This window comes from Monodon monoceros, unplaced genomic scaffold, assembly GCF_005190385.1.
Source record: "Monodon monoceros isolate NGI ecotype Baffin Bay Population unplaced genomic scaffold, NGI_Narwhal_1 Super_Scaffold_17, whole genome shotgun sequence".
NCBI lineage: Eukaryota > Metazoa > Chordata > Mammalia > Artiodactyla > Monodontidae > Monodon > Monodon monoceros.
Window position 1 is genome coordinate 4,632,646 of NW_021703773.1, and position 25,700 is coordinate 4,658,345.

Genomic DNA, 25,700 nt, shown 5'->3' on the forward strand with positions numbered 1-25,700 from the left:
TGGTGTGCTCGTGAGAGGGGGTGAAAGAACTCAGGGTCTTTCTACTCTGCCATCTTATAATATTTTTAAAATATTATATTTTGTTTTTGAGTTGTTTGAATTCTTTATACATTTTGAATATTAACCCCTTAATCAGGTATATGATTTGCTAACACTTCCTCCCATTCCCTAAGTTATCTTTGATTTCATTGATTGTTTCTTTTGCTGTGCAGAAGCTTTTTAGTTTGATGCAGTCCCACTTATTTATTTTTGTGTCATAACCAAAACATTGTTGCCAAGACCAAAGTCAAGGAGATTTTCCCCTATGTTTTCTCCTGGGAGGTTTATAGTTTTAGGTCTTATATTTAGTCCTTTAATCCATTTCATGTTAATTTTTAGGAGTGGTATAAGACAGGGGACCAATTTCATTGTTCTGCATATGGTTATCCAGTTTTCCCAAAACCATTTATTGAAAAGACTATTCTTTCCTTATTGAGTATTCTTGGCTCCTTTGTCAAATATTAGTGGACCATATGTACAAAGATTTATTTCTGAGCTCTAGATCTGTTCCATTGGTCTGTGTCTACTCTTATGCCTGTACTACACTGTTTGATTACTATAGCTTTGTCATATAGCTTGAAATCAGGAAGTGTGATATCTCCAGCTTTGTTCTTCTTTCTAGGGATTGCTTTGGTTACTTGTGGTCTTTTGTGGTTCCATACAAACTTTAGGTTTTTTCTGTTCCTATGAAAAATGCCATTGGAATTTTGATAGAGATTGCATTGAATCTATAGATAGCTTTGGGTAGTATGGACATTTTAACAAATGTTAATTCTTCCAGTCCATAGACATGGGATATCTTTCCATTTATTCATGTCTTCTTCAATTGCTTTCATCAAAGTCTTACAGTTTTCTTTGTGCAGATCTTTCACTTCCCTTAGTAAATTTATTCCTAATTATTTTATTGTTTTAATGCATTGTGAATGAGATTACTTTTTTCTCAGCTATGTCATTTTTAGTATGTAGAAATGCAACTGATTTCTGTATGTTGATTTTATATCTTGCAACTTTGTTGGATTTGTTGATCAGTTCTCTGGTTGAGTCTTTAGAATTTTCTTGTATAAAGTCATATCTACAAATAAAGACAACTTTACTTCTTCCTTTCTGATTTGGATGCCTTTTATTACTTCATATTTCCTGATTGTTCTAGCTAGGACTTCCAGTACTTAAGAGTGGTGAGAGTGGACACCTTTGTCTTGTTCCTGATCACAGAGGAAAACTTTCAACTTTTCACTGTTGAGTATATTAACTGTAGTCTTGTCATATATGGCTTTACTATGATGAGGTATGGTCCTTCTGTATACCCAATTTGTTGGCTATTACCGAAAAGATAAAGAGAACAAGTATCACCCAGTATGTGTGTGGAGACATTGGAACTGTGGTACACTGTGGGAGAGAATATAAACTGGTACAGCCATTATGGAAAACAATATGGCAGTTCCTCAAAATTAAAAATAGAACACCATATGATCCAGCAATCCTACCTCTGGGCATATATCAGAAGTAAATGAAATCAGTATCTCAAAGACATATCTGCACACCCATGTTCTTTGCAGCATTGTTCACAATAGCCAAGATATGGAAACAACCTGTGTCCATAAAGGATGAATGGATAAAGAAAATGTGATATAATTACTCAGCCATGAAAAACATGGAAAACCTGTTATTTGTGACAACATGGATGAACCTAGAGGACATTTGCTCAGTGAGATAAGACACAGAAAGATAAATACTGTATAATCTCACTTATATGTGAAACCTAAAATATATAGAAGCAGAAAGTAGACTGGTGGTTACTAGGGTTGGAGGGTGTGGGAAATGGGGAAATGTTGGTCAAGAGGTACAAAGTTGCAGTTATGCTGGAGGAGTAAATCTAGAAATCTAATATACAACATGATGACCAAAGTTAGTAATTCTATAACAAAGACTGGAAATTTGCTTAGAGACTAGATTTCAGGTGCTCTCACCACCCAAAAGAGATTGGTACCTGTGTGAGGAGATGGATATGTTAGTTAGCTTGACTGTAGTAATAGTCAAGTGTATATGTATATCAAATTATCATGTTGTACATCTTAAATATATACAATTTTTATTTTAAAAAAGAAAATATAAAGCAGGAAATTCTGGAAGCAAGAGAAAGGCTGAGATCCAAAATTTGAGAATAAACTCATCTAAATCCCTGGCTGACCACTAAACTAGGTATGTATGCGAAAGACCCCAGGAAGCCTGGCAAAAAAAAACCAACAGAAGGATAGGGGTTGAAGATGGTTATTTTAAGACTTTAGTCTGCCATCTTCTCAGTCTGTGGGCTTTCCAAATAAAGTCATATTCCTTGCCTCAAAAAACAAAACAAAACAAAAAAAGGCAAACAAAAAAGAAATAAGATGGCGGTCTACTCTTAAAAAGGGCAGAACTGCTCTTGGTGGGATGTGTGAGTGTTCTGCACTTTTGACTCAATTTACTCCCAAGCCTTCACACAGGCTCAGGCGGCAGAAAGTAGGAGCTTTCTGGCTTGAGGTTTCAAAGGTCAAAACCTGGGGCTGTCAAAGAAACTGGAAATTAAAGGAGAAGGGAACTCTGAAAGCTATGGATCTGCAGACAGCTTAAAGCCCTCATATACATGATGTCATGTATATGAAATACTGTGAAAGGCAAGACTATATTGACAGAGATCATTGGCTGCCTTGGGACTAAAGGTGGAGGAAGGACTGACTGCAAACAAGAACAAGGGAATTTCTGTGGAGTGATGGAAACATGCTATTTATTGGATGTAGTGGTGATCACATGACAGAATAATTAGCCAACATACATCCATCTGTACATAAAAAATACTCCAGAGAAACTCTTGCAAAGAACTATCAGGAACATGTACAAGGCTGTCAGCAGTATCATCTGTGATAGTGGGAGCTGTAAGCAACTTACTCATTAATCACTAAAGAAAATGGAGAAAAATTTTAATAGATGTACAATATGAAATACTGTGTAGCAGTTTGAATGAAATATTTTATAAATATATATTTATAAATATTATAAATAATGCATTTTATATTAATATGTATATACCCACGTGAATTAAATATTACAAACATCAGTATTGATTGAAAATGGTAAAAAAGAATGCATCAAATATGTAGGACATTATCATGATAAAAACACATACCAAACAACACATATCCAAGGGCAGGTATCAAGCACATTAAAATGGGAGTATTTGATTTGGTAGATCAGAACTTTAAAATAACTGTCGTAAACATGTTACAGCATGTGAAGAATAAAATAGACAAAAAGGATTTAAAGTCAATAATTTCAACAGAAGAAGGGAAACTAAAAGAAGAACCAAATGGAAATTCTAAGACTTAAAAAAATCATTGGATGAGGTTACAGAAGATTGGACACAGCAGAAGGAATCAGTGAGCTTAAGATAAGGCATCAGAAATTATCCAAACTGAATTAAAATAGGAAAAATAATTTAAAAAACAAAACAGAACTTCAAAGATTTATGAGACAGTATCTAATAATCAGGAAAATGTGTAACTGGAGTTCCCTAAGGGAAAAAAGAGAATGGGTCAAAAGAAAGATATGAAGACATACTTAATGGCTGAGAATTTTCCAAAATTGTTGAAAGACATTAAGTAATAGATCCAAGAAGTTACTTGAATACAAGTTAGGGTAAATTCAAAGAAAAACACCCTTAAGCATATCATGATCAAACTTCCAAAAACCAAAGACATGGAAAAATATCTTAGGAGTGCCTGGGTGTGTGAGGAGACACATTACAATCCAGTATACCAAAAAGAATAATAACTGAATTCTCATCAAAAATAATGAAACCCAGAAGATAATAGATTAAATACTGCTGAAAGGGAAAAAATGGCAATTTAGAATTCTGTGTGCAATAATTGTATCTCGTTGAAAAGAAAATAAAAAAACTTTTCAAGCAGAAAAAAAAAAGATGAAAGAAATTGTCACCATCAGAAGCACACTGCAATACTAGAGAAGGTTATCCAAGCTGAGGGAAGTGATCCCGTATGAAAGCACAGATTATAAGAAGAAATGAAGAGCAACAGAAAGGGTAAACATGTGGGTAAATATAAAAAGCCATATAAAAATTTTGAAAACACTATTGACTGCTTCAGGTGAAAAAAACAGCAATGTATACATGGAATTTATAAAATATGTAGAATTAAATGTAGTAGCACCAAGGGCAGGAGGAGGTAACAGGAACCATGCTGTTGTAAAGTTCTTTTGTTTTTTGTTAAGTAGGAAAATACTAATTCAAGGTAGACTGTGATGAATTAAGGATACACATTGTAACCTCTGGAACAGCTACCAAAAAGTGTTAATGATATAAAAAAGGACAGCTAAAAACCATAGAAAAGAAAAAGTAGTTTATTGCTCAATTAACCTAAAAGAAAAACAGAGGGGAAAAAAACCCCCAAAAGAACAAAGAAATGTGGGACAAATAGAGGACACGTAACAAAATGATAGACTTTTTAAAACCAACAGTATCAGAAATTATATTAAATGTAAATCCTTTTAACACTCCAATTTAAAAAACACTGGCCATAAAAAGAAACGAAATTGAGTTATTTGTAGTGAGGTGGATGGACCTAGAGACTGTCATACAGAGTGAAGTCAGACAGAAAGAGAAAAACAAATACCATACGCTAACACATATATATGGAATCTAAAAAAAAAAAAAAAAGAACCTAGGGGCAGGACAGGAATAAAGACACAGACGTAGAGAATGGACTTGAGGACACGGGGAGGGGGAAGGGTATGCTGGGACAAAGTGAGAGTATGGCATGGACATATATATACACTACCAAATTAATTAAAACTAAATCAAATAAACCCCTTTAAAAATACAACTTGTGAAAAAAATATCACCCGAATGGAAAATCTAAATAGTCCCTTATCTGTTAAAAGAAATTGAATCCATAATTTTAAATCTTCCGACAAAGAAAACTCTAGCTCCATTGATGAATTTGGCCAAATATTTAATTGAAAAACTGAGCAATTTTATACACTCTTTGAGAAAATGGAAAATGATATTTTTCCTAACTCGGTTTATCAATCTTCATACCAAACTCTGATAAGGGATTAATCTTTGCCCCTGAGACCCAAGCCCAAGCTCTCTGGGTCCTTCCGCCTTCTGGAATTCACCCTGCAGGTCACCCAGCCGAGGGGCAAGAGAAAGGTGGTAATCAGAGGGAGAGGCCTGGAAGGTAAAGCACAGTCCCCAGAAGGAGCACAGCTTCCCTGAGAAGCCCTGGTTCTGTGGTTGTGGGGAGGGTGAGGTGGTCAAATGACTGCATTAACTGAGATCTGCATGCAGCCAGCCGAGTCCAGTGAGAAGGACCCGGAGAAGGAACACAGTCCGTGCCCAGATCCCTTCCTGAGTGAGAGCAGTTGATGCAGATCCCCAGCATCTGGGGCCCCAGGCAGTAAATCCGAGTGGGTGGTGGAGAGAGCTGTGGAGAAGAGCTCAGGGAGTCAGTGGGAGTTGTGACTGACTGTCTGCAGTCAAGGGCCCTGAAATGGCAAAACCGCGCCTCAGGGGTGGAGAAGGAAATAAAAACAGACGCTCCTGCAAATCGGTCCATCTTGGTTTATTGCTTCCTTCAGTTGTGACCAGGGGAGAAAAGGCTGCATTTTCATTTCTCAGTGAGATCCCCAGTAATATCCATTGCCTTCTGAAGGAATTATTAGTTACTGTGGAAGAGAACAAAGACACATGTGCTTAGGTACTTAGGTATAACAAATACATTACCTCCCACTGCAAAACATACAGTTGGCATACTGCCAAGTGAAAAATTCATATGGAAAAAGAAAAAGAATTCTAGAAGAATTTTTACAATTTTGCTTGTGAAATTATTTAGCTGTGAGTAACTTATTTACTATCAATTGTGATTTTTGGGAAACCATCGTATTTAATCAGAAGTACTTGCAAATGAGAAAATCTAATATTTTTTCCACATGCAATGAAATGTTCTTGAATATAACAAGTCAAATCTTTGTATGTTTTTAGAAATTTAAATACATATCAATTTTACTTTTTCCATATCTTGCAGCCAGTCATTTTTAAATTTTTTCATATGGTAAAGTGTTTTGGTTTCGGCACTTGGAAACTCATAGGCCTTAAGCATTTTGGCTACAGTGCCTACTGGATAAAGTGGCTTGATTATGAATTCATTTAAAAGACTAATTTACATATAATATATCTTATTAGAGTCAACTCTAATTCCATTCTGTCCACAAGAGCAAGTTCCCAACAAACTTAAGAGAATTTTACTAAACTGAGGAAAAAAGACTAAAAGTCTTTAAAAAATGATTTAAATACTCATTAATAACAAGATTAGTAAAGATTAAAACATTATTTTTGGTGCAGTACTTTATGAATTCATCTAACCAATAAATATTTAGGAATTAGTTGTGGATTATAAATTTCATTTTAATTTAAAGCAAGTTATTTTAAGAGATATTTCCTAATGTACTTGCCTACTGTTAAGTGTTTCACTGCTTTTCTGTGACTTGGAGCTAAATAAATAAGGAAATAATGCATTTATCACGATATAATACAGTCTGACAAAGATATATTTTTATGGCGGTTTCTTCTTCTTTCCCTTCAAAATTGTGGTAATAAAGAAGTATCTGCCACATTTCTATTTTTATACTCATTATTACCAGAGTCAAAATCAAATTCTGAAGCCTCTTTTCCGTTTTTATATCCACAGATTTCTTATTTCTGATCCCCCAACCAAAAGAATGAAAAAGAATATATTGAAGACAAATTAATTGAGTTTAATTGACAAAGAAGATAATATAGGTAGTAAGATTAGGGAGAGAATTCAGTGCTAAGAGTGGCATAATTTTACCCCTCCTATCCTTTCCCTACCTCTGCTATTTTATATCTTCAAAACTTATACTAGATTTTTCCTACTATTCTGACCATGAAACTCCCCTATTTAATATAGTTAGTTCTCCCCAAACCAATGAAGGGATTTATATATATAGATTTGTGAGTCTACTGGATACATAACCCGTCGTATTTCTGGCTTTAAAAAATTTTTTTGTCGTGGTAGTGTTTACCCAAGGAGTTGGTTCTACCAACATCTCCCACTGGCTTTCAAAATTTTTAAAACAGGGAAAAAAGAAAATATAATGGGTGCTATAACAGTACGCAGAGCAACTATGTCTGCCTAGCTTATTAAATTTAAAATAAATAATAATCCAAGAATGCTTTTTTTGGTATATGCTAAACACAAGCTAGACTTACGGGTTAACACTCCAGATTACACTCTTCAAATGCAATATATATTGTCCCATGGATGATGACTATCCCTCAATCTTGAATACCACTTCTAGAAGAGGATGACCGTGCAAATGACATACTCTATAATGAGAGAGAATGTGAGGGGACAACTGGAGTAGTTATAACGTCAGTTATGTGTGTATATGAAGTTCAAGATGGATGTGATGTTCATTCACTAAGCAAGTATTTATTGAGCATTTACTCTGCTAGGTGCTAACTACAAATTAGTTCGCAAAATACACATGGCCATTATCCTCAAGCAATTTCAGAGTGTATCGGCAAATTAATGCTTTATTTAGGTAAGCAGAAGTTTGGAAGTATTAGAGTGCTTGAGCACTATATCACAAATCCCCTGGTAATGGTGACAGAGTGGAGGCAATAAAGAAAATCAGCTTTTCTCTTCATACTTTGTTTGGAGAAAATAATATCTATAAAAAGGTAATTATGTTAGGAAACATACAAAAACAACAGAATAAAGGATAGAGAAATGCCAATAGCCTCCCAAATGGAGGGGGTGACTTCATCAGGGACGATAGAAACTATATAATGTGGTGGGGTGTAGCCTGAAAACAACCTGTGGGTATGAAGGATATTCTGGAATATCAGTGGATTGAATGTAACTAAAAGAAGACACTTTAAGGAAAAACGCCAGGCAGGACAAGAAAACTAAAACTCTACAAGGGAGAAAAGAAGATTAGCAAATCAGTATATATTAGATGACTTCAGAAGGATCACAAGGCCACACGGGAAACTGAAAACTCAGAGAACCCTTATTAACACAATTGAGGGCTGTTGGACTGAGGTGAGGAATGTGGAAAACGTAGAATTTTAGTGTGTTTATGGTAACTGTCTCTTAGATAAACTCCTCCTGATTGGGGTAATAATTCACTCAATTGTTCATATTGAGTTTGTGGGTATAAATATAATCTAAACAAAAAAGTAATATTTCCCTTTGTATTTCATCATAAAACATGCAAAAATGCTCTATGAGTTAGTTTCACAAAATAATCATAAATATCTTGTCTCTCATTAGACAACTAGTTTTTCCCTAGGTATCAAAAGAGTAGGCAATCAATAAAAATTTAATAAACTGAAGAAAAGACTGAGTTAATTAATACTCATTCCCAGAATGGAAAATATTAATAAGTTGTTTTTAGTGTAGTACTTTATCAATTGTGGCTGCTCAAAAAATATTAAACAATCTTTTGTTCATTCTTATTTTCAACATATACTTATAAGAAACATTTCTTATGTCACTTACGTGCTGGTATTTGAACTTGAACTACTTTCTGAACTTGATCTAAATAAAAATAAAAATGTCCAAAAGTTAATACTAAGAAAACTGCCTACTTTAAGAATGAAGATCAAGCCATTTCATACCAAAACTAACTCTTTTAACACCTGGGGCAGGAAAATAAGTAGCAATCTTATTTACCCAACACCAAGTGCAACACATAGTGCAAAATTTAAATCCTCCAGTGGGGAAACGTATCAAGACAGCAGAGATGCATTGTTTTCTTTATCACCTCTAAGCACAGTATATAAGTTTGATTCTGAATGCCTAAATTTGGCCTTCCAGTTACAAGTTAGCTTTTTATTTGTTGACAAGTAAATTGCCACATTTTGCAAATTAACATTCACATTTACTTCTGGGCAAACTATCAGACTTAACTGACAGAATAAGTTCCCCTTTCTATTCCACAAGGAAAGTTTCCCGTTTCTACTCTGCAGAAAAGCTGAAGATAATAGCGCAAAAATTTAATACCGAACTGAGACTGACAGCCAGAAAAGGCTCTTTGTCTGTCAGTAAAAAATGAAGAAACTAGAAATTCAGAGACAAAACAGGAGCAAAATCTGAATGACTACAAGAGACTCTGAATTACTTGTACCCTAAGGGATATGATTTTAATAACCCTAGCTTGGTAGGAGTTTAGGGTACAGATATTTAGATGTTAGAAAGCTAGAGTGAAGCCCAAGCCTGGTAGTCTTGAATGGAGTTAACAAAAGGTATGGCCACTGGGAATGCAATAGGCAAATTGTCTCAGCCATGTGGATGGAAAAGGATCACCTAGAGATGCAGGACCCCAGACCTCCATCATCTATAGAGGCAGGACCACAATTCCTCAATTTCATTACCCACAAATTTGAACTAGCAAGCATAGAAAATATTAAAACATTCATGCCCCAAGACAGGGAAAGCTGAAACATTTCCCTCTTCCTAACGTATGCCTCTACAACTCGGGGTGTGCAGAGTTCCCATGAGAACAATCATTGCCCCTGAGGATGAGCTTACAAGTCTAAATTACAAACAACTGTGTGTTAAGTGCCCACAGGCACAGCACAGCAGAACAAAAAATTCACATATTGAGATCGATGGATAATATAAAAAACCTTTAATAGAAACATTTAGAATCTCCACAGAGATTCAGGCAGAAGTAAGGCAAGAAAAGGATAGCTGTTAAGAGAATGGGTGATTTGGAAACTAATATGAAGAAATCAGTGGCAGAGAGAGACATGAAAAAGCATAGCATATGAACAGCCCGGTTAACAACTACGGAGGATAAAGTGAGAAGACTCTCCCAAATATAGTCATTTCAGATGCAGAAAAGATAAAGAATGGAAAAGAGGTGATAATTAAAGAAATGACTGATTGTTTTCCCAGAATTAATGACCTGAATGCTGGTATCTAAATACTATATGGAATCCAGAGCAGCGTAAATAAAAACAAATTCTATCAGAACATATCATAATAAAATAACAAAACGTTCAGGACAGAGGAAATCTTAGAAGTCACTTAGAGTAAACACATTAATTGAAAGGGAATAAATAAGTTAATCAGACTGTCAACTGAGGTCTCATCAATGCCAGTAAATGTCACGTTACAGCAACACAATACTTTAAAAGAGCTGTGGAAAGTGACTCCCAACCACAAGTCTGTAACCATCTAAGTTGCCTTTCAAAGATGAGTGTGAAAAAGACATGTTCAGACATTTAATATCAAATGCTTATAATCACAGAAACTAACTAAAATTAAAAGCGTTGTACTTCAGGAAGAAGGAAATTGAAATAAAAAAAAAAAAAAAAAACGGACTCAGGAATGAATAGTGGGAGTTCCCTGGCAGTCCAGTGGTCGGGACTCAGTGTTTTCACTGCTGTGGCCCAGGTACAGTCCCTGGATGGGGATCTAAGATCCCGCAAGCCATGCAGTGCGGCCAAAAATCTAAAATAAATAAATAAAATAAAATTCAGGGTTAAATACCATTAAAAAAAAAGAATGAATGGTGACCAAAGCAATTGGTAAATATGTTGTTAAACCCTAGTAAGTATTCACATTTAATATAAAATGATAATAATAATAACTGACAAATGGAGGGGGAGTTGTGTAGGTGATCTAATATCCTTCTGTTGTTTAGAAGAAGAATGAAAATATTGAATTTTAGATATTTAAAAAATTAATTAGACCTAAAGTGGTACTAATATAACATATACTGGGATTCATCCCACCTCCCTGCATTCTTTGACCTCAACAGTCTTTCCCACTGACTTTCTACCAGAAAAAGATTATTCCAAAAATAAATGACCTGAAAACGATAGTGGATGTTATGTTAGTAAAACATAGCAGTAGAGTCAAGTGACATTCTTTAAATATAAATGAATAAAATTATCCTAAAAATGTTTCCCTGGTATATACCAAGCCTGAAGGCTAGACCAGTGGATTAACATTCCAAATTATACTACTCTAGTTGAAATGTGCATTTACCTATGGGTAATTCTATCATCCCTTACCCAATGTAGGTGAATTAATATCCTAGGAGAGATGAATTATGTTGACAAGGTTTCAGGATGAGAGATAATATAATAAGAGAGGGAGAAAAGGGGGCAGTTATAACATTATAGATAGATTGTGTGTGTGTGTGTGTGTGTGTGTGTGTGTGTATTTGTCTATGTACCTTTGTGTTTGTGGATTTTTTTTGGGTCTGGTTGCCTGTGTGTGGAAAAGATTAAGTAATCATGCATTCATTCAACAAATATTTATTGAGCACTTACCATAAACCAACAACTCTGCCACATGCTGGCTATACAGTCCTATCCTCTACGATAACAGAGTATAATAAGACATACGTCCAAGGTGAGGAAAAAGTAACTGTGTTTGAGGACCATAAGTTAACTCCCTGATATTGAGAGGACAAAATAATGAAAATCAATTTTTTTAGTTTGGTGAGAGTAACTCATGACTCCATAAGTGTCACTAAAAGGAGAAGATCATAATGTCAAAAGAGAGATAAAGGATAAGAAAAGCAGGCATTGTAATGGAAGAGGAAGACCTCTTCTGGAATAAAAGAAATTAAACAACCCTGTTGTGCAGCCTAGACAGCTTACTCTGTAGATTTGGGTGTGTCTGCTAAGTGTACTTTGGAGGGACCTAGGTAGAATAACACCATCCAAAATTGTTGGATGTAGAAAACTAAACAATTATTGTATTATTATACAGACATATCCACCTTTCAGGAAATGGAAGGAGACCTAATTAAAACTACTTTGTAATACTGAAAGGCTATGGAACACACAGAATTGTTATTCCTTTACAATCTTTTTCTTCAGCAAATTTTTCCTATGTGACCAGGGTAAGCCCTCATTCAGTTGTTCATGAGCATACATATTGGATTTCTAGAGTCTCCAATTAAAGAAGTAAACTTCCCCATTTATGAGTTAGCACCATAAACATTTCACCAATCATTTATTCCTCTGTTTCTCCAGAATAAACTCCCAACATACATTAACAAACTGAAGAAAAGAAGACATTGATTTACTTAGACAAATACTCACTACTTAACTAAGTTGGCAAATACTAAGAGGAATTTTTGTGTGTGTAGTACCTTATCAATTGTTGCTGCTCAATTAATACTTAGCAATTACTTGTTGATTCAATTTGTTCATCTTATTATTTAACACATACTTATTTTAAGAAATCCTTTCTAATTTACTTACCTGACAGTATCTGTTTGGCTACTACTTTCCGATGTGGACCTAAAATGCAAGTGAAAATAATGCTTCTAAGTTAATACTTTAAAAAAAGTGTGCCTCCATAACAAATGAATGTCAGACCATTTTGTAACCTATATTAACGCTTTTATACCACTAATTACCACTAATGCATCATTTCAAAAGATTACTAAGTTACAGTATGCAAATAAGTAACATTCTTATTTACCAATATACCATGTCCATAGAGAATACAAATGTCAAGTTCTCAAACAGAGGAGAAGGAAAACAGATTTGTCACTTCCCAGCTCAGAATATATGCTTGATTTTGAATGCCTGATTCTGGCCTTTAGGTTCTAACCTAATGTTTTACCCACTAGTAAACAAATTACTGCAGGAGGTGATTTAAAACCCTCACTGACTTCTAAACAATCAGGCAGACTGGGCTGACAGGGTAATTTCCACCTCCTATTTAACACACAGAGTAATAGTGAAAAAAATAACAGAAAATGCTAATGAAAATTTAAGGGAAGGAAGCGACATTTCTAATGATAGTCTGAAAAAAAAAAAGAGGATATAGAAAGCACGAAAGGTAAATAGGAACTAAAGCTGAATGACCCTAGAGGTCGGGGAATCAGTTAGGGAGTGGAGCCCACCTGGAAAACTGGAGCTGACCACCTCCTCTAACCTTGGAAGCCATGAAAGGCCATACCACCCACTAAGTGGAGATAGTATTATCATGAGTCTTAGAGATGCTGCAGGGAGATTGCTTCAGAAGTATAGGCGGAAAAGGATCACCTAGAGACACAGGAATCTTAGGTGCTTAAAATGCTTTAGGGATATGGATGGGATAAAACATCAAATACAGAAAGAGGAATCTTAAGCCTTTACTGTACAGGTTCAGGATACTAATTCATGTTTCCTATGAATTCTAGATCTCCATGTGTAACAAACACCTCAAAAGTTTATGACTGGGAGGGGGAGTCTGTGGGAGAATGGATACATGTATATGTATGGCTGAGTCGCTCTGCTGTGCACCTGATACTATCACAGCATTGTTAATCGGCTATACTCCAACATAAAATTAAAAGCTTTTAAAAAAAGTTTATGACTTAGGAGGGTAAAACAAAATCATCTTGACAAGGAGGATTCTACAAAGCAGGATATGCAGAATTCTCATGAGACAATCATTGCTGCTTAAGATGGACTTACAATCAAATAAAAAAGCCAGTAAGAGGTAATGTTCACCTCTCAAACTAATGAATTCATACACTAACAATTATAGGTAACAGGAAAAACTTCAAAAAAAAAAAAGAATGCTTAGGATTTCCATAGAGATCAATAAAGGAACAGAATTCATTAAACAAGTAATGACAGAATGAGACCGGCCAAGATGGCAGAATAAAGATATTGAGCCCACCTTCTCTCACACCAAAATCACAACTATTTGCAGAACGACCATAGATGAAAAAGACCAGAACCTACATGAAAGGATCTACAACTAAAGATATAAAGAAGGAACCACCGGAAATGGGTAGGAGTGGCAGAGTCATAATACAGTCAAGACCCATACGTCCTGGATGGGTGATCCACAATAGGAAAATAATTACAATTGAAGGGGTCCTCCCCAAGGTGTGAGGTGCCCCACATCAGGATGCCCAGCCCAGGAGTCCTGTGTTGGGAAGATGAGTGCCCAGAACATTTGCTGAAGGGTAATGGGGCTCACTTTTGGGAGACCAGAGAGCTGTGGAAAATAGACTCCATTCTTAAAGGGCACACACAGAATCTCACACGCTCCAGGACGCAGGGCAGAAGCGGTGAGTTGAATGGAGCCTGGGTCAGACCCACCTGCTGATCTTGGAGAGTCTCCCGGAGAGGCAGGAGGCAACCAGAGTTCACCCTGGTGACACAGACACTGACGGCAGCCATTTTGGGGAGCTCATTCTACCTCGTGGACACCAGTACTGGCAAGTACCATTCTGGAATCCTCTTTCTAGCCCATTAGCCCCAGGACTAGTCCCATGCCCGCCCAACATCCTACAGGCACCAGTACTGGGACAGCTCAGGGCAAGGAAATAATTGGGCAGGGACACAGCCTCACCCACTAGCAGACAGGCTGCCTTAAGACCCCCTGAGCCCACGGCCGCCCCTGGTTATGGCCCTGCCCACCAGAGCATGCAGGGCCAGGCCCCAAACAGCACTGCACAGGCACTAGACCCAGGACCCCCATGGTTCTGCAGCCAGAGACCCTGGGACCCAGCTCGACTCCTAAGTAGGCGGGCACCAGCCCCAGAATCCATAATCCCATCCACTAGAGAGCCTGCTCTAGACTCAGGACCAGGCTCACCCCACCAGCAGGTGAACACCAGGCCCAGGACAAGTGCAGCCCCATAGCCTGTGCCCGCCCCCACTAGAAGGCCAATACAAGCTTCAGGACACACTGGGCCCTGCAGCCAGCTGTGTCAGGATCTAGCCCCACCCACCAGTGGTCTGACACCAGCTCTGGGACCCCTGGGCACTGTGGGCAGACCCCAGGATTAGCTTTGTCAGTGGGCCAACACTAGCCCCAGGAACCGGCTTCACTCACGGGGGGGTTAGCAACATCTCCAGGATCTCCTAGACCCCAACTCCACCCACCAGTGAGCCAGCACTAGCCTCGGACCCCTGCAGGGTTTCACATCCAGCTGTCTTGCGACCCAGCCCTGCCAACCAAGAGCCCACAGCTTCCACACAAGGCAAGGTCTGGCAACCAACCAGACCAGGGACCAGCCAAGCCTATAAAACCACTTACTGTAGCCAGCCTGCCACAACAGAAGGACCCACACAGCCCACATAGGGAGCAACCCTAGAGCATACAGCTCTGGTAATGAACAGGGAGTGTGCTGCTGGGATACATAGGACATCTCCTACAAAAGGTCACTTCTTCAAGATTGGGAAACATAATCAACATACCAGATACATGGAAATCAAACTAGCAAGTTAGGTGAAATGAGGCAACAGAGGAGCAAGTTCCAAACAAAGGACAAAGATAAAACTCGTAAGAACTAAGTGAAATGGATACAGGCAATCTACCCAGGAAAGAATTTAAGGTAATGATCAAAAAGAGGATCAAAGAACTCAGGAGAAGAATGGATGAACAGAGTAAGAAGTTAAAGAACAACCAAACAGAGATGAAGAATATAATAACTGAAATGAAAAATACACTAGAAGGAATCAATAGTAGACTAAAGGATACAGAGGAATAGATCAGGGAACTGGCAGAAAGAGTAATGGAAATCACTGATGCTGAACATAAAAAAAAAAAAGAAATGAGAACAGTTTAAGAGACCTTCAGGACAACATCAAGCATATTGACATTCACATGATAGAAGTCCCAGAAGGAGAAGACAGAGAGAAAAGGGCAGAGAACGTATTTGAAGACACAGTAGCTGAAAACTTCCCTAACCTGGGAAAAGTAGTAGACATCCAGGTACAGGAATTACAGACTGGGTGCTTAAACAGCAGACATCTGTTTCTTAAAATTCTGGAGGCTGGGAAGTCCAAGATCAAGGTGTCAGCAAATTTGGTTCTTGGCGAGAACCTATTTCCTGGCTTGCAGGTGGCTGCTTTCTTGCTGTGTCTTCACATGGTGCAGAGAGAGAAGGCGCTCTGGTCTCTCTTCCTTGCCTTATGAGAACACTAATCCCGTCATGGAGACCCCACTTTCATGACCTCATCTAAACCTAATTTCAGCCCAAATGCCCCAACTCCTCATACCATCAGATTGGGGGATAGGGTTTTAATATGTGAATTCGGGAAGGGGAGACATTCAGTCCATAAGACTACTTAAAAAATCATTCCAAAATTTAGTACCTCAAAACATTTATTATTAACTCTCTTGGTTCAGTGAGTTGACTGGGATCAGCTGAGTAGTTCTCATTTGGGGTCTCTCATGCAGTTGTAGTCATGTGTCAGATGGATATCTAAGATAGGTGGATGTTCACATGCTGTCAACTAATGACAACTATCAGCTGGGAGCTCAGCTGGAGTTGTCACCCAAAGTGCCTGCATGTAGCTTCTCCATGTACTGGAGCATCTTGCAGCATGGCAGCTGGGTTCCAAGATAGAGGAATGCAACAGCAAGCATTCCAAAAGGCCCAGGTGACAGTTACATGACCTCTATATTAGTTATACATTGGTGATTACATACAGAATCATAAAGAGATTCAACTACTTCTTTTGGTAAGAATATTTCTTAGGTGGTATTGTGCACTTCCAGTGGAAGGGACGTAATACCTGGTTGTTTGTCTTTTTATGATAACATCCATTGATGATCAAACATCTAGATAAAGTAATTCATCAAGAGTTTAAATTTGCATTTTTCAAAGATCATTCTGGCTAGACTACAAGTTCTCTTAAAAAGAAATAAATGTCACAGTTATGTGCAGCTTTATGAGAATGGCAATCAAAACCAAGTCATAATGATATAAAGATTTATTGGGTATCTCATCCTGGTTTGGTCATTTTAATAGTCTAAAAATAAATAAGTTCAAAGGGAAGAAAAAAAGGAATAAGTTGTTTTGGCATACTCTTTCCCTGATGCTGTTCAGTTACGTCAAAAAGAACCTCAGGGCTTCCCTGGTGGCGCAGTGGTTGAGAGTCTGCCTGCCGATGCAGGGGATGTGGGTTTGTGCCCCAGTCCAGGATGATCCCACATGCCGCGGAGTGGCTGGGCCCGTGAGCCATGGCCGCTGAGCCTGTGCGTCCGGAGCCTGTGCTCCACCACGGGAGAGGCCACAACAGTGAGAGGCCCGCGTACAACAAAAAAAAAAAAAAAAAAAAAGAACCTCATTAAAAATTTTTATTTGAAATAAAACATCAGTCCTTAAAGGTTAACAAAACATTAATTCATTAACCCCACAACCAGGATAGATAACTGTAGTCTTAATCATTGGGTTGCAAGTGTTTGCTTTCCTTTCTCCTTTAAAAAATTTTTTTAAATTAATTAATTTTTTTGGCTGCGTTGGGTCTGTTGCTGTGCGCAGGTTTTCTCTAGTTGTGGCGAGTGGGGGCTACTCTTCATTGTGGTGCACGGGCTTCTCATTGCTGTGGCTTCTCTTGTTGTGAAGCATGGGCTCTAGGCGCACAGGCTTCAGTAGTTGTGGCTCGTGAGCTCTAGAGCGCAGGCTCAGTAGTTGTGGCACACAGGCTTCAGTAGTTGTGGCTCGTGAGCTCTAGAGCGCAGGCTCGGTAGTTGTGGTGCATGGGCTTAGTTGCTTCGTGGCATGTGGGATCTTCCTGGACCAGGGCTCGAATCTGTGTCCCCTGCATTGGCAGGTGGGTTCTTAACTACTGCACCACCAGGGAAGCTCTAAAATTTTTTTTAATTTAGGTACAGTCGGTATACAATATTTTATAAGTTACAGGTGTACAGTATAGTGATTCGTAATTTTTAAAGGTTATACTCTATTTATAGTTATTATAAAATATTGGATTTTTCCCCTGCATTGTACAATATGTCCTAATAGATGACTATAAGGAAACAGAAATACAAATCCAGGAACCAGAGTGTCTCCAAAAGGATCAACCCAAGAGCAACACAAGACACATTATAATTAAAATGGCAAAAATTAAAGATAGAGAGTATAAAAAGCAGCATGGGAAAAGCAACAAGTTACATGAAAGGGAACTCCCTTGTATGTACATACATATTAATAAGTACATATTTATTAATAAGTATGCACATATTAATAATTACTTAAATGAAAATGGACTAAATGTTCCAACCAAAATACACAGAGTGGCTGAATGGATACAAAAATAGACCTGTATATATGCTGCCTACAAGAGACTCATTCAGTGCTAAAGAAACACACAGACTGGAAGTGAGGGGATGGAAAAGGTATTCCATGTAAAAGAAAATTAAAAGAAAGTTTGGGTAGCATTACTTATAGTAGATAAAATAGACTTTAAAGCAAAGGCTGTTAGAAGAGACAAAGAAGAATATGATATAACAATCAAGGGTTCAATCCAAGAAGATATAACAATTGTAAATATATATGCACCCAACATAGGAGCACCCAAATAACTGAAGCAAATTTCAACAAAAATAAATGGAGAAATCGAGAATAACACAATAATAGTAGGGAATTTTAACACCCAACTTAGATCAACAAACAGATCATCTAGACAGAAAATCAATAAGGAAATATTAAATGACATATTACAACAGATCAACTTAATAGATATATATAGAACATTCCATCCAAAAGCTGAAGAATACACATTCTTTTCAGGTGCGCAAGGAAAATTCTCCAGGACAGAGTTCATGCTAAGCCACAAAACAAGCCTCGGTAAATTTAAGAAACACTGAAATCATATCAAGCATCTTTTCTGACCACAACACTACAAGACTAGAAATCAACTATAAGAAAAGAAAACTGCAGAAAACACAAACGCGTGGAGGCTAAACAATATTCCACTAAATATCCAATGGATCACTGAAGAAATCAAAGAGAAGATTAAAAAAAAATACCTGGAAATAAATGAAAATGAAAACACAACCATCCAAAATCTATGGGATGCAACAAAAGCAGTTCTAAGAAGGAAGTTTATAATTATACAAGCTTACCTAGGGAAACAAGAAAAATCTCAAATAAACAACCTAACCTTATACTTAAAGGAACTAGAAAAAGAAGAACAAACAAAACCCCAAATAGTAGAAGGAAAGGAACCATAAAGATCAGAGTAGAAATATATGAAATAGAGACAGAAGAAAAAAATAGAAAAGATCAATGCAACTAAGAGCTGGCTCTTTGAAAATATACACCAAATTGATAAAAACTTTAGCCAGACTCATCAAGAAAAAAAGAGAGAATCCAAATCAATAAAATCAGAAATAAAAGAGAAGTTACAACTGACATCACAGAAATACAAGGATCATAAGAGACTACTAAGAGAAACTATATGTCAATAAAATCAACAATCTAGAAGAAATGGACAAACTCCTAGAAATGTACAATGTCCCAAGACTGAACCAGGAAGAAATAGAAAATGTGAATGGATAAATAATCAGTAATGAAATTGAAACTGTGATTTTAAAACTCCCAGCAAACAAAAGTCCAGGACCAGATGGTTTTACAGGTGAATTGGACCAAACATTTAGAGAAAAGTTAACACCCATTCTTCTCAAACTATTTTTAAAAATTGCAGAGTAAGGAATGCTTCCAAACTCATTCTACAAGGCCAGCATCCTCATGATATCAAAACCAGTAAAAAGAAAGGAAGGAAGGAAGGATGGAAGGAAGGAAGGAAGGAAGAAAGAAAGAGAGAAAGAAAGAGAGAAAAAAAGAAAGAAAGAAAGAAAGAAAGAAAGAAAGAAAGAAAGAAAAGAAAGAAAGGAAGGAAGGAAGGAAGAAAAAGAAAACTACAGGCCAATATCACTGATGAACACAGATGCAAAAATCCCAGACAAAATATTAGCAAACAAAATCCAACAATACATTAAAAGGATGATACACCATGATCAAGAGGGATTTATCCCAGGGATGCAAGGATGGTTCATTATCCATAATTCAATCAATGTGATATGCTACGTGAACAAGTTGAAGAATAAAAATCATATAATCATATCCATAGGTGCAGAAAAAGATTCTGGGTACAAAATTCAACTTTCATTTCTGATAAAAACTCTCCAGAAAGTGGGCATAGGGGGAACACACCTCAACATAATAAAGGCCACATGTGATAAGCCCACAGCTAACATCATACTCAATGGTGAAAATCTGAAAGCATTTCCTTTAAGAAAAGGAAGAAGACAAAGATGTTCACTGTCACCGCTTTTGTTCAACACAGTAACAGCATTCCTAGCCATAGCAATCAGACAAGAAAAAGAAATAAAAGGAATCCAAGTTGGAAAGGAAGAAGTAAAACTGTCACTTTTTTGCAGATGAAATGATACTATACATAGAAAATTCTCATCAATGAATTCAGTAAAGTTGCAGGATACAAAATTAATATACAGAAATCTGTTGCATTTCTATACACTAGCAACAAACTATCATAAAGAGAAATTAAGGAAACAATCCCATTTACCATTCCATCAAAAAGAAGAAAATACCTGGGAAGAAACCTACCTAAGGAGGCAAAAGACCTGTACTCAGAAAACTATGGCACTAATAAAAGAAATTGATGATGACACAACAGATGGAAAGACATACTATGTTCTTGGACTGGAAGAATTAATATTGTTAAAATGATCCTATTACCCAAGGCAATGTACAGATTCAATGCAATCCCCATCAAAATACCAATGGCATTTTTCACAGAACTAGAACAAATAATTCTAGAATTTGTATGGAAACACAAAAGACCACTGATAGCCAATACAATCTTGAGAAGGAAGGACAGAACTGGAGGTATCACACTCCCTAATTTCAGACTATATTACAAAGCTACAGTAATCAAAATAGTTTGGTACTGGCAGCAAAACAGACATGTAGATCATTGGAACAGAACAGAGAGCTCAGAAATAAACCCACACACTTATGGTCAATTAACCTACAAAAAAGGAGGCAAGAATATACAGTGGAGAAAAGACAGTCTTGTCAGTAACTGGTGCTGGGAAAACTGTACATCTGTATCTAAAAGAATGAGATAGAATATTTTATTACACCATATACAAAAATAAACTCAAAATGAATTAAAACCAGAAATCATAAAACTCCTAGAAGAGAATGTAGACAGAACACTCTTTGACATAAATTGTAGCAATGGCTTTTTGGATCTGTCTCCTAAGGCAAAGGAAACAAAAGCAAAAATAAACAAATGGGACCTAAGTAAACTTAAAAGGTTTTGCAGAGCAAAGAAAACCAATGAGAAAACAAAAAGACAACCTACTTAATGGGAGAAAATATTTGCAAGTAATATGACCGAAAAGGGGTTAATATACAAAATATATAGCGCATCCAACTCAAAATCAAAAAACCAAATAACCGATTAAAAAAATGTGCAGAAGACTTGAATGGACATTTTTTCAAAGAAGATATACATAAGCTAACAGACACATGGAAAGATGCTAAACATCACTAATCATCAGAGAAACGCAAATCAAAACCACAACAAGCTATCATCTCACATCTGTGAGAATGGCTATCATCAAAAAGACCACAAAGGGGCTTCCCTGGTGGCGCAGTGGTTGAGAGTCTGCCTGCTAATGCAGGGGAGACGGGTTTGAGCCCTGGTCTGGGAGGATCCCACATGCCGCGAAGCAACTGGGCCTGTGAGCCACAACTACTGAGCCTGCGCGTCTGGAGCCTGTGCTCCACAACAAGAGAGGCCGCGATAGTGAGAGGCCCACACACCGCGATGAAGAGTGGTCCCCGCTTGCCACAATTAGAGAAGGCCCTCGCACAGAAACTAAGACCCAACACAGCAAAATTAAATTAATTATTTAATAAACTCCTACCCTCAACATCTTAAAAAAAAAAAAAAAGACCACAAATAACAAATGTTAGTGAGGATGTGAAGTAAAGGGAACTCTCATACACTGTTGGTGGGAATGTAAATTGGTGCAAACACTGTGGAATACAGTATGAGGTTCGTCAAAAAACTAAAAATAGAACTACCACATGATCTAGTCATTTCACTCCTGAGTATATATTGAAGAAATGAAAATACTACTTCAAAAAGATACACATACCCCAATGCTTGTAGCAGCATTATTTACAATAGCCAAGATATGGAAGCAAAGTTGTGTTCATCAACAGATGAATGGATAAAGAGGATGTGGTATATTTACACACAATAGAATATTACTCATCTATTAAAAAGAAAGAAATTTTGCCATTTGCAACAATATGGATGGACTTGGAAGGTATTATGCTTAATGAAATAAGTCAGGGAAAGACAAATACTGCATGTTATCACTTACCTGTGTAATATAAAAAGTGAAATGAACTAGTGAATATAACAAAAGTAGAGTCACATATATAGAGAACAAACTAGTGGTTACCAGTGGAGATAGCAAGAGGGCAAGGGACAAGAGAGGGATAGGCAATTAAGAGGTATCAACTACTATGTATAAAATATATAAGCTACATGGGTATATTGTGCAGCACAGGGAATATTGCCAATATTTTATAATAACAATAAATGTAGCATAATCCTTATAAAAATTATTAATCACTATGTTGTATACCTGAAACATATAATTTTATAAATCAACTATACCTCAATAAAAAAACACATGACAGAATTGAAAAAAAAATTGTTGATTTTGAATTTAGGGAAATCACCTAGAACACTAAACAGAATATAAAATATACATAAAAGTCCAGTTAAGAAACATGGAACAATTTAGACACAGAAAATTTAGAATGGGGGAGAGTCAGTATCTGAAGAAAAAAATTGTCTAGAACTTTTCCAAAATTGAAGAAAGGTATGAGTCTTCACACTGAAAGAAAATACTGGGTCCAGCTCATGACTTAAAAAAAAATCTCTACCAGAATACATTATAACAAAATAACAACTCTAAGGACAAGGAATACATGTACAGGCTATGTTAGGCAGAATTCTAACAATGGCTATGTTAGGCAGAATTCTAAGATTCCCATTCCTTGGTTATTCAAACACTTTTCAAAGTACTGCTCTGAAAAGATTTTGCAAATGTAATTAAAGCTCCAAATCTGTTGGCCTTAAAATACAGAGATTATTTTGGTGCGCCTGACCCAATCAGGTCAGCTCTTTACAAGTAGAGTTTTCTCCTGCTGGTAGAGGAAAGAAATTAAGAGAGAGTCAAAGCCTTAGGAATACTTATATTACTCTTGTTTCTTTAAAGGTGAAGGGAGGTACATAAGTAGCAATGCAGGTGTCCTCTGGGAGACGGAGGGGCTCCAAGCAGACAGGCAACAAGGAAAGAGATACCTCAGACCTACAGCTGCAAGAAATTGGATTTTTCTTACAACCCAAATGAGCTATGATCCCAGCCTGGCCTTCAGGCCTTCAGGTCAGACTTGTGACAACCCAGCCAAATCCACCTGGATTTCTGACTTACAGAACTTGCTCATAGTAAATGAATGTTGTTTAAGTCACTGAGTGTGTGGTAATTTGTTATGCAGCAATAAGAATGCAATGACTAGGTAAAACTCCTATTAATCGTAAAGGAATAAATGAATCAACACACTAACAGAAGATTTATCATCAACAATAGTAAATGCCACACTACACTGACATATCTTCAAATAGCGAAGGCAAAATAACTCTCAGCATAGAAGTCCATACTACATAAACTCATACTCAAGAGTGAAAATAAAGATAATTTTAGGTGGATAAGATAAATAGTTTACTACACACAGACTCACTGATGGAAATTCTAAGAGAGGTACTTCACCAAAAGGGAGGTTGAACATTAAAAAAATGGAATTAAATTCAAAAAAGAATAGTGAGTAAATAAGTTACAAATATATAATGAAATCCTAGTATGTTTTGATTAAATATAATAATGATAATGATGACTTATTTGTATCAGGTTAAAATTCAGGAGTAACTGAAAGCCAAATGATAATGCTATGGAAGAGTGAAGAAAAGAGTATAAGGTTTAATGGTCTAAGATCCATAAATTGTTAGAAGAAGGTTATAAGTACTTTTATATCTAAAATTGTAACTTTATCTACATTTAATTTTAATAATTTAATAAATCATAATATAATAATTAAAGAATTAAAGAATATAACTAGAACATATAATGACCAAATTGATAGAAGGAAAGAAAAAACAATGAAAGCACAATCAATATGATGGAATACATGAAAGTAGAAAGAGAAAATACTGAAAAAGCATGATAAATAGAAAAAAACAAAACAAAATGGTAGAATTTAGTCTAAACATATCAGCAAACATATAAGTATATAAACATATTCAATTCAACTACTGAGAAACTCTTGAGGTTACATATTTTAAAATTCCATTGGCAGGCTGTTTTCAGGAGACCAAATTAAATAAAAGGTTGAAAGTAAGGGGGTGAAAAGTTACATTAGATAATGTACTAGAATAGAATGTTGGTATAGCAGTTATAAAACAGTAAGGACAGAATTTATGGTTAAGAAATATTAACGGGGACAATATGCTATTTATTAATGATTAAAAGCACAGCTAAGTCAGTGTAATTAGTTCTCATCAACCCAAAATTATTATAGAAATTTATACATGAGTTCTGTCATGTACAATCTATCAAATGTCAAGCATTTGCTTGTTTGTTTACCCAAGCAGTACATAAATATAACCCAAGTTGGGTAATTTCCAGGCACTATACATCCTTTTTCTTTACTAATTATACATATCCTGTCTTTTATTAGAGTCAGCCATTTTATTCCTTGTTTCCTCAGAGTAGACTTCCAATAAGTATTTATTAAATGAATAAAAGACTAATTTACTAGAAACTAAATTACTATATACTAGTAGCCTGGTTTTCAGTGGATTACTTTACCAAACTTAGCTGTTCAAACAGTATCTAGACATTGTGAATTATTCATTCTTAATTTTCAACATGTATCTTAAGATGCCTTCCAATTTACCTACCTGCTAGCATTTCTGTGAGTGCTGCCTTCTGATCTGGATATTAAAAAAAAAAAGGAAAATAGTGTCCAAAGTTAGTCCTAAGAGTGCTTGCCAACTGCATAAATAAAAGTCAGGCCATTTCATAAGCAGTATTATCTCTTTTACAAGGTAAGCTACCAAAAAAGAAAATAATGTCCAAGGTCACTGAACAAAGATGCAAATAAATAACATTCTTATTTACCTCATCCACAAAGAGTGCATTTCAAACTTGTACTAAAGAATTTATCAAGAAGGCACAAATTTTCTTTTCCCTTATCACTTCTAAACACAGAATATAGGTTTGACCCTGAATTCCTGATTCTGACCTTTATAACCCAACTTTTAATTTTTTATTCATTGATAAAGAAATGCTACATTTTATGTTAAAACCCATACTGACTTCTAGACAATCTGACAGAATGAGCTGGTGGGACAATTCCCCTTTCCATTCCTCATAGAGGAGTGCTGAAAAAAAATAAGACAACAAGAGGTTAACTGAGGTTAACAACAAGAAAAGAATTCTCCTGGTGCTAGTAAAAAATGAAGAAACTGAGAGTTCAAAGGGTAAACAGGAGATAAAAGTGAATGATTGCAGGGGTGTCTAAACCAGTGATATGACTTTGGGACTAGAGATTTAATAGCCATTCCTTAGAAGTTATGAGGCCTTTGCATGCAAGGAAACTAAGTGAGCTCCTTAACTGGAGCCATTTAACCTGGGAGCCATGAATGTCCATACCACCCATTACACAGGGATAGTAAAAATTCTGACCAGTGGCCTTAGGAATGCAGC

At 36.5% G+C, this 25,700-nt stretch overlaps 1 protein-coding gene across 1 annotated transcript in view; it reads right to left on the reverse strand.

Annotated features, from left to right (window-relative positions):
• Positions 1 to 5,038: 5,038 nt before the first annotated feature.
• The window catches only part of LOC114897703 (disintegrin and metalloproteinase domain-containing protein 32-like), a 174,416-nt gene continuing 153,754 nt past the window's right edge, over positions 5,039 to 25,700 (reverse strand). The window contains exons 20-24 of the mRNA XM_029226723.1: positions 24,893 to 24,925; positions 12,344 to 12,382; positions 8,616 to 8,654; positions 6,541 to 6,579; positions 5,039 to 5,754 (exon numbers count right to left, since the gene is read on the reverse strand). Coding sequence (XP_029082556.1) covers positions 5,528 to 5,754; positions 6,541 to 6,579; positions 8,616 to 8,654; positions 12,344 to 12,382; positions 24,893 to 24,925 — 377 coding nt within the window. The 3' untranslated portion in view covers positions 5,039 to 5,527. The remainder of the gene's footprint in view (positions 5,755 to 6,540; positions 6,580 to 8,615; positions 8,655 to 12,343; positions 12,383 to 24,892; positions 24,926 to 25,700) is intronic.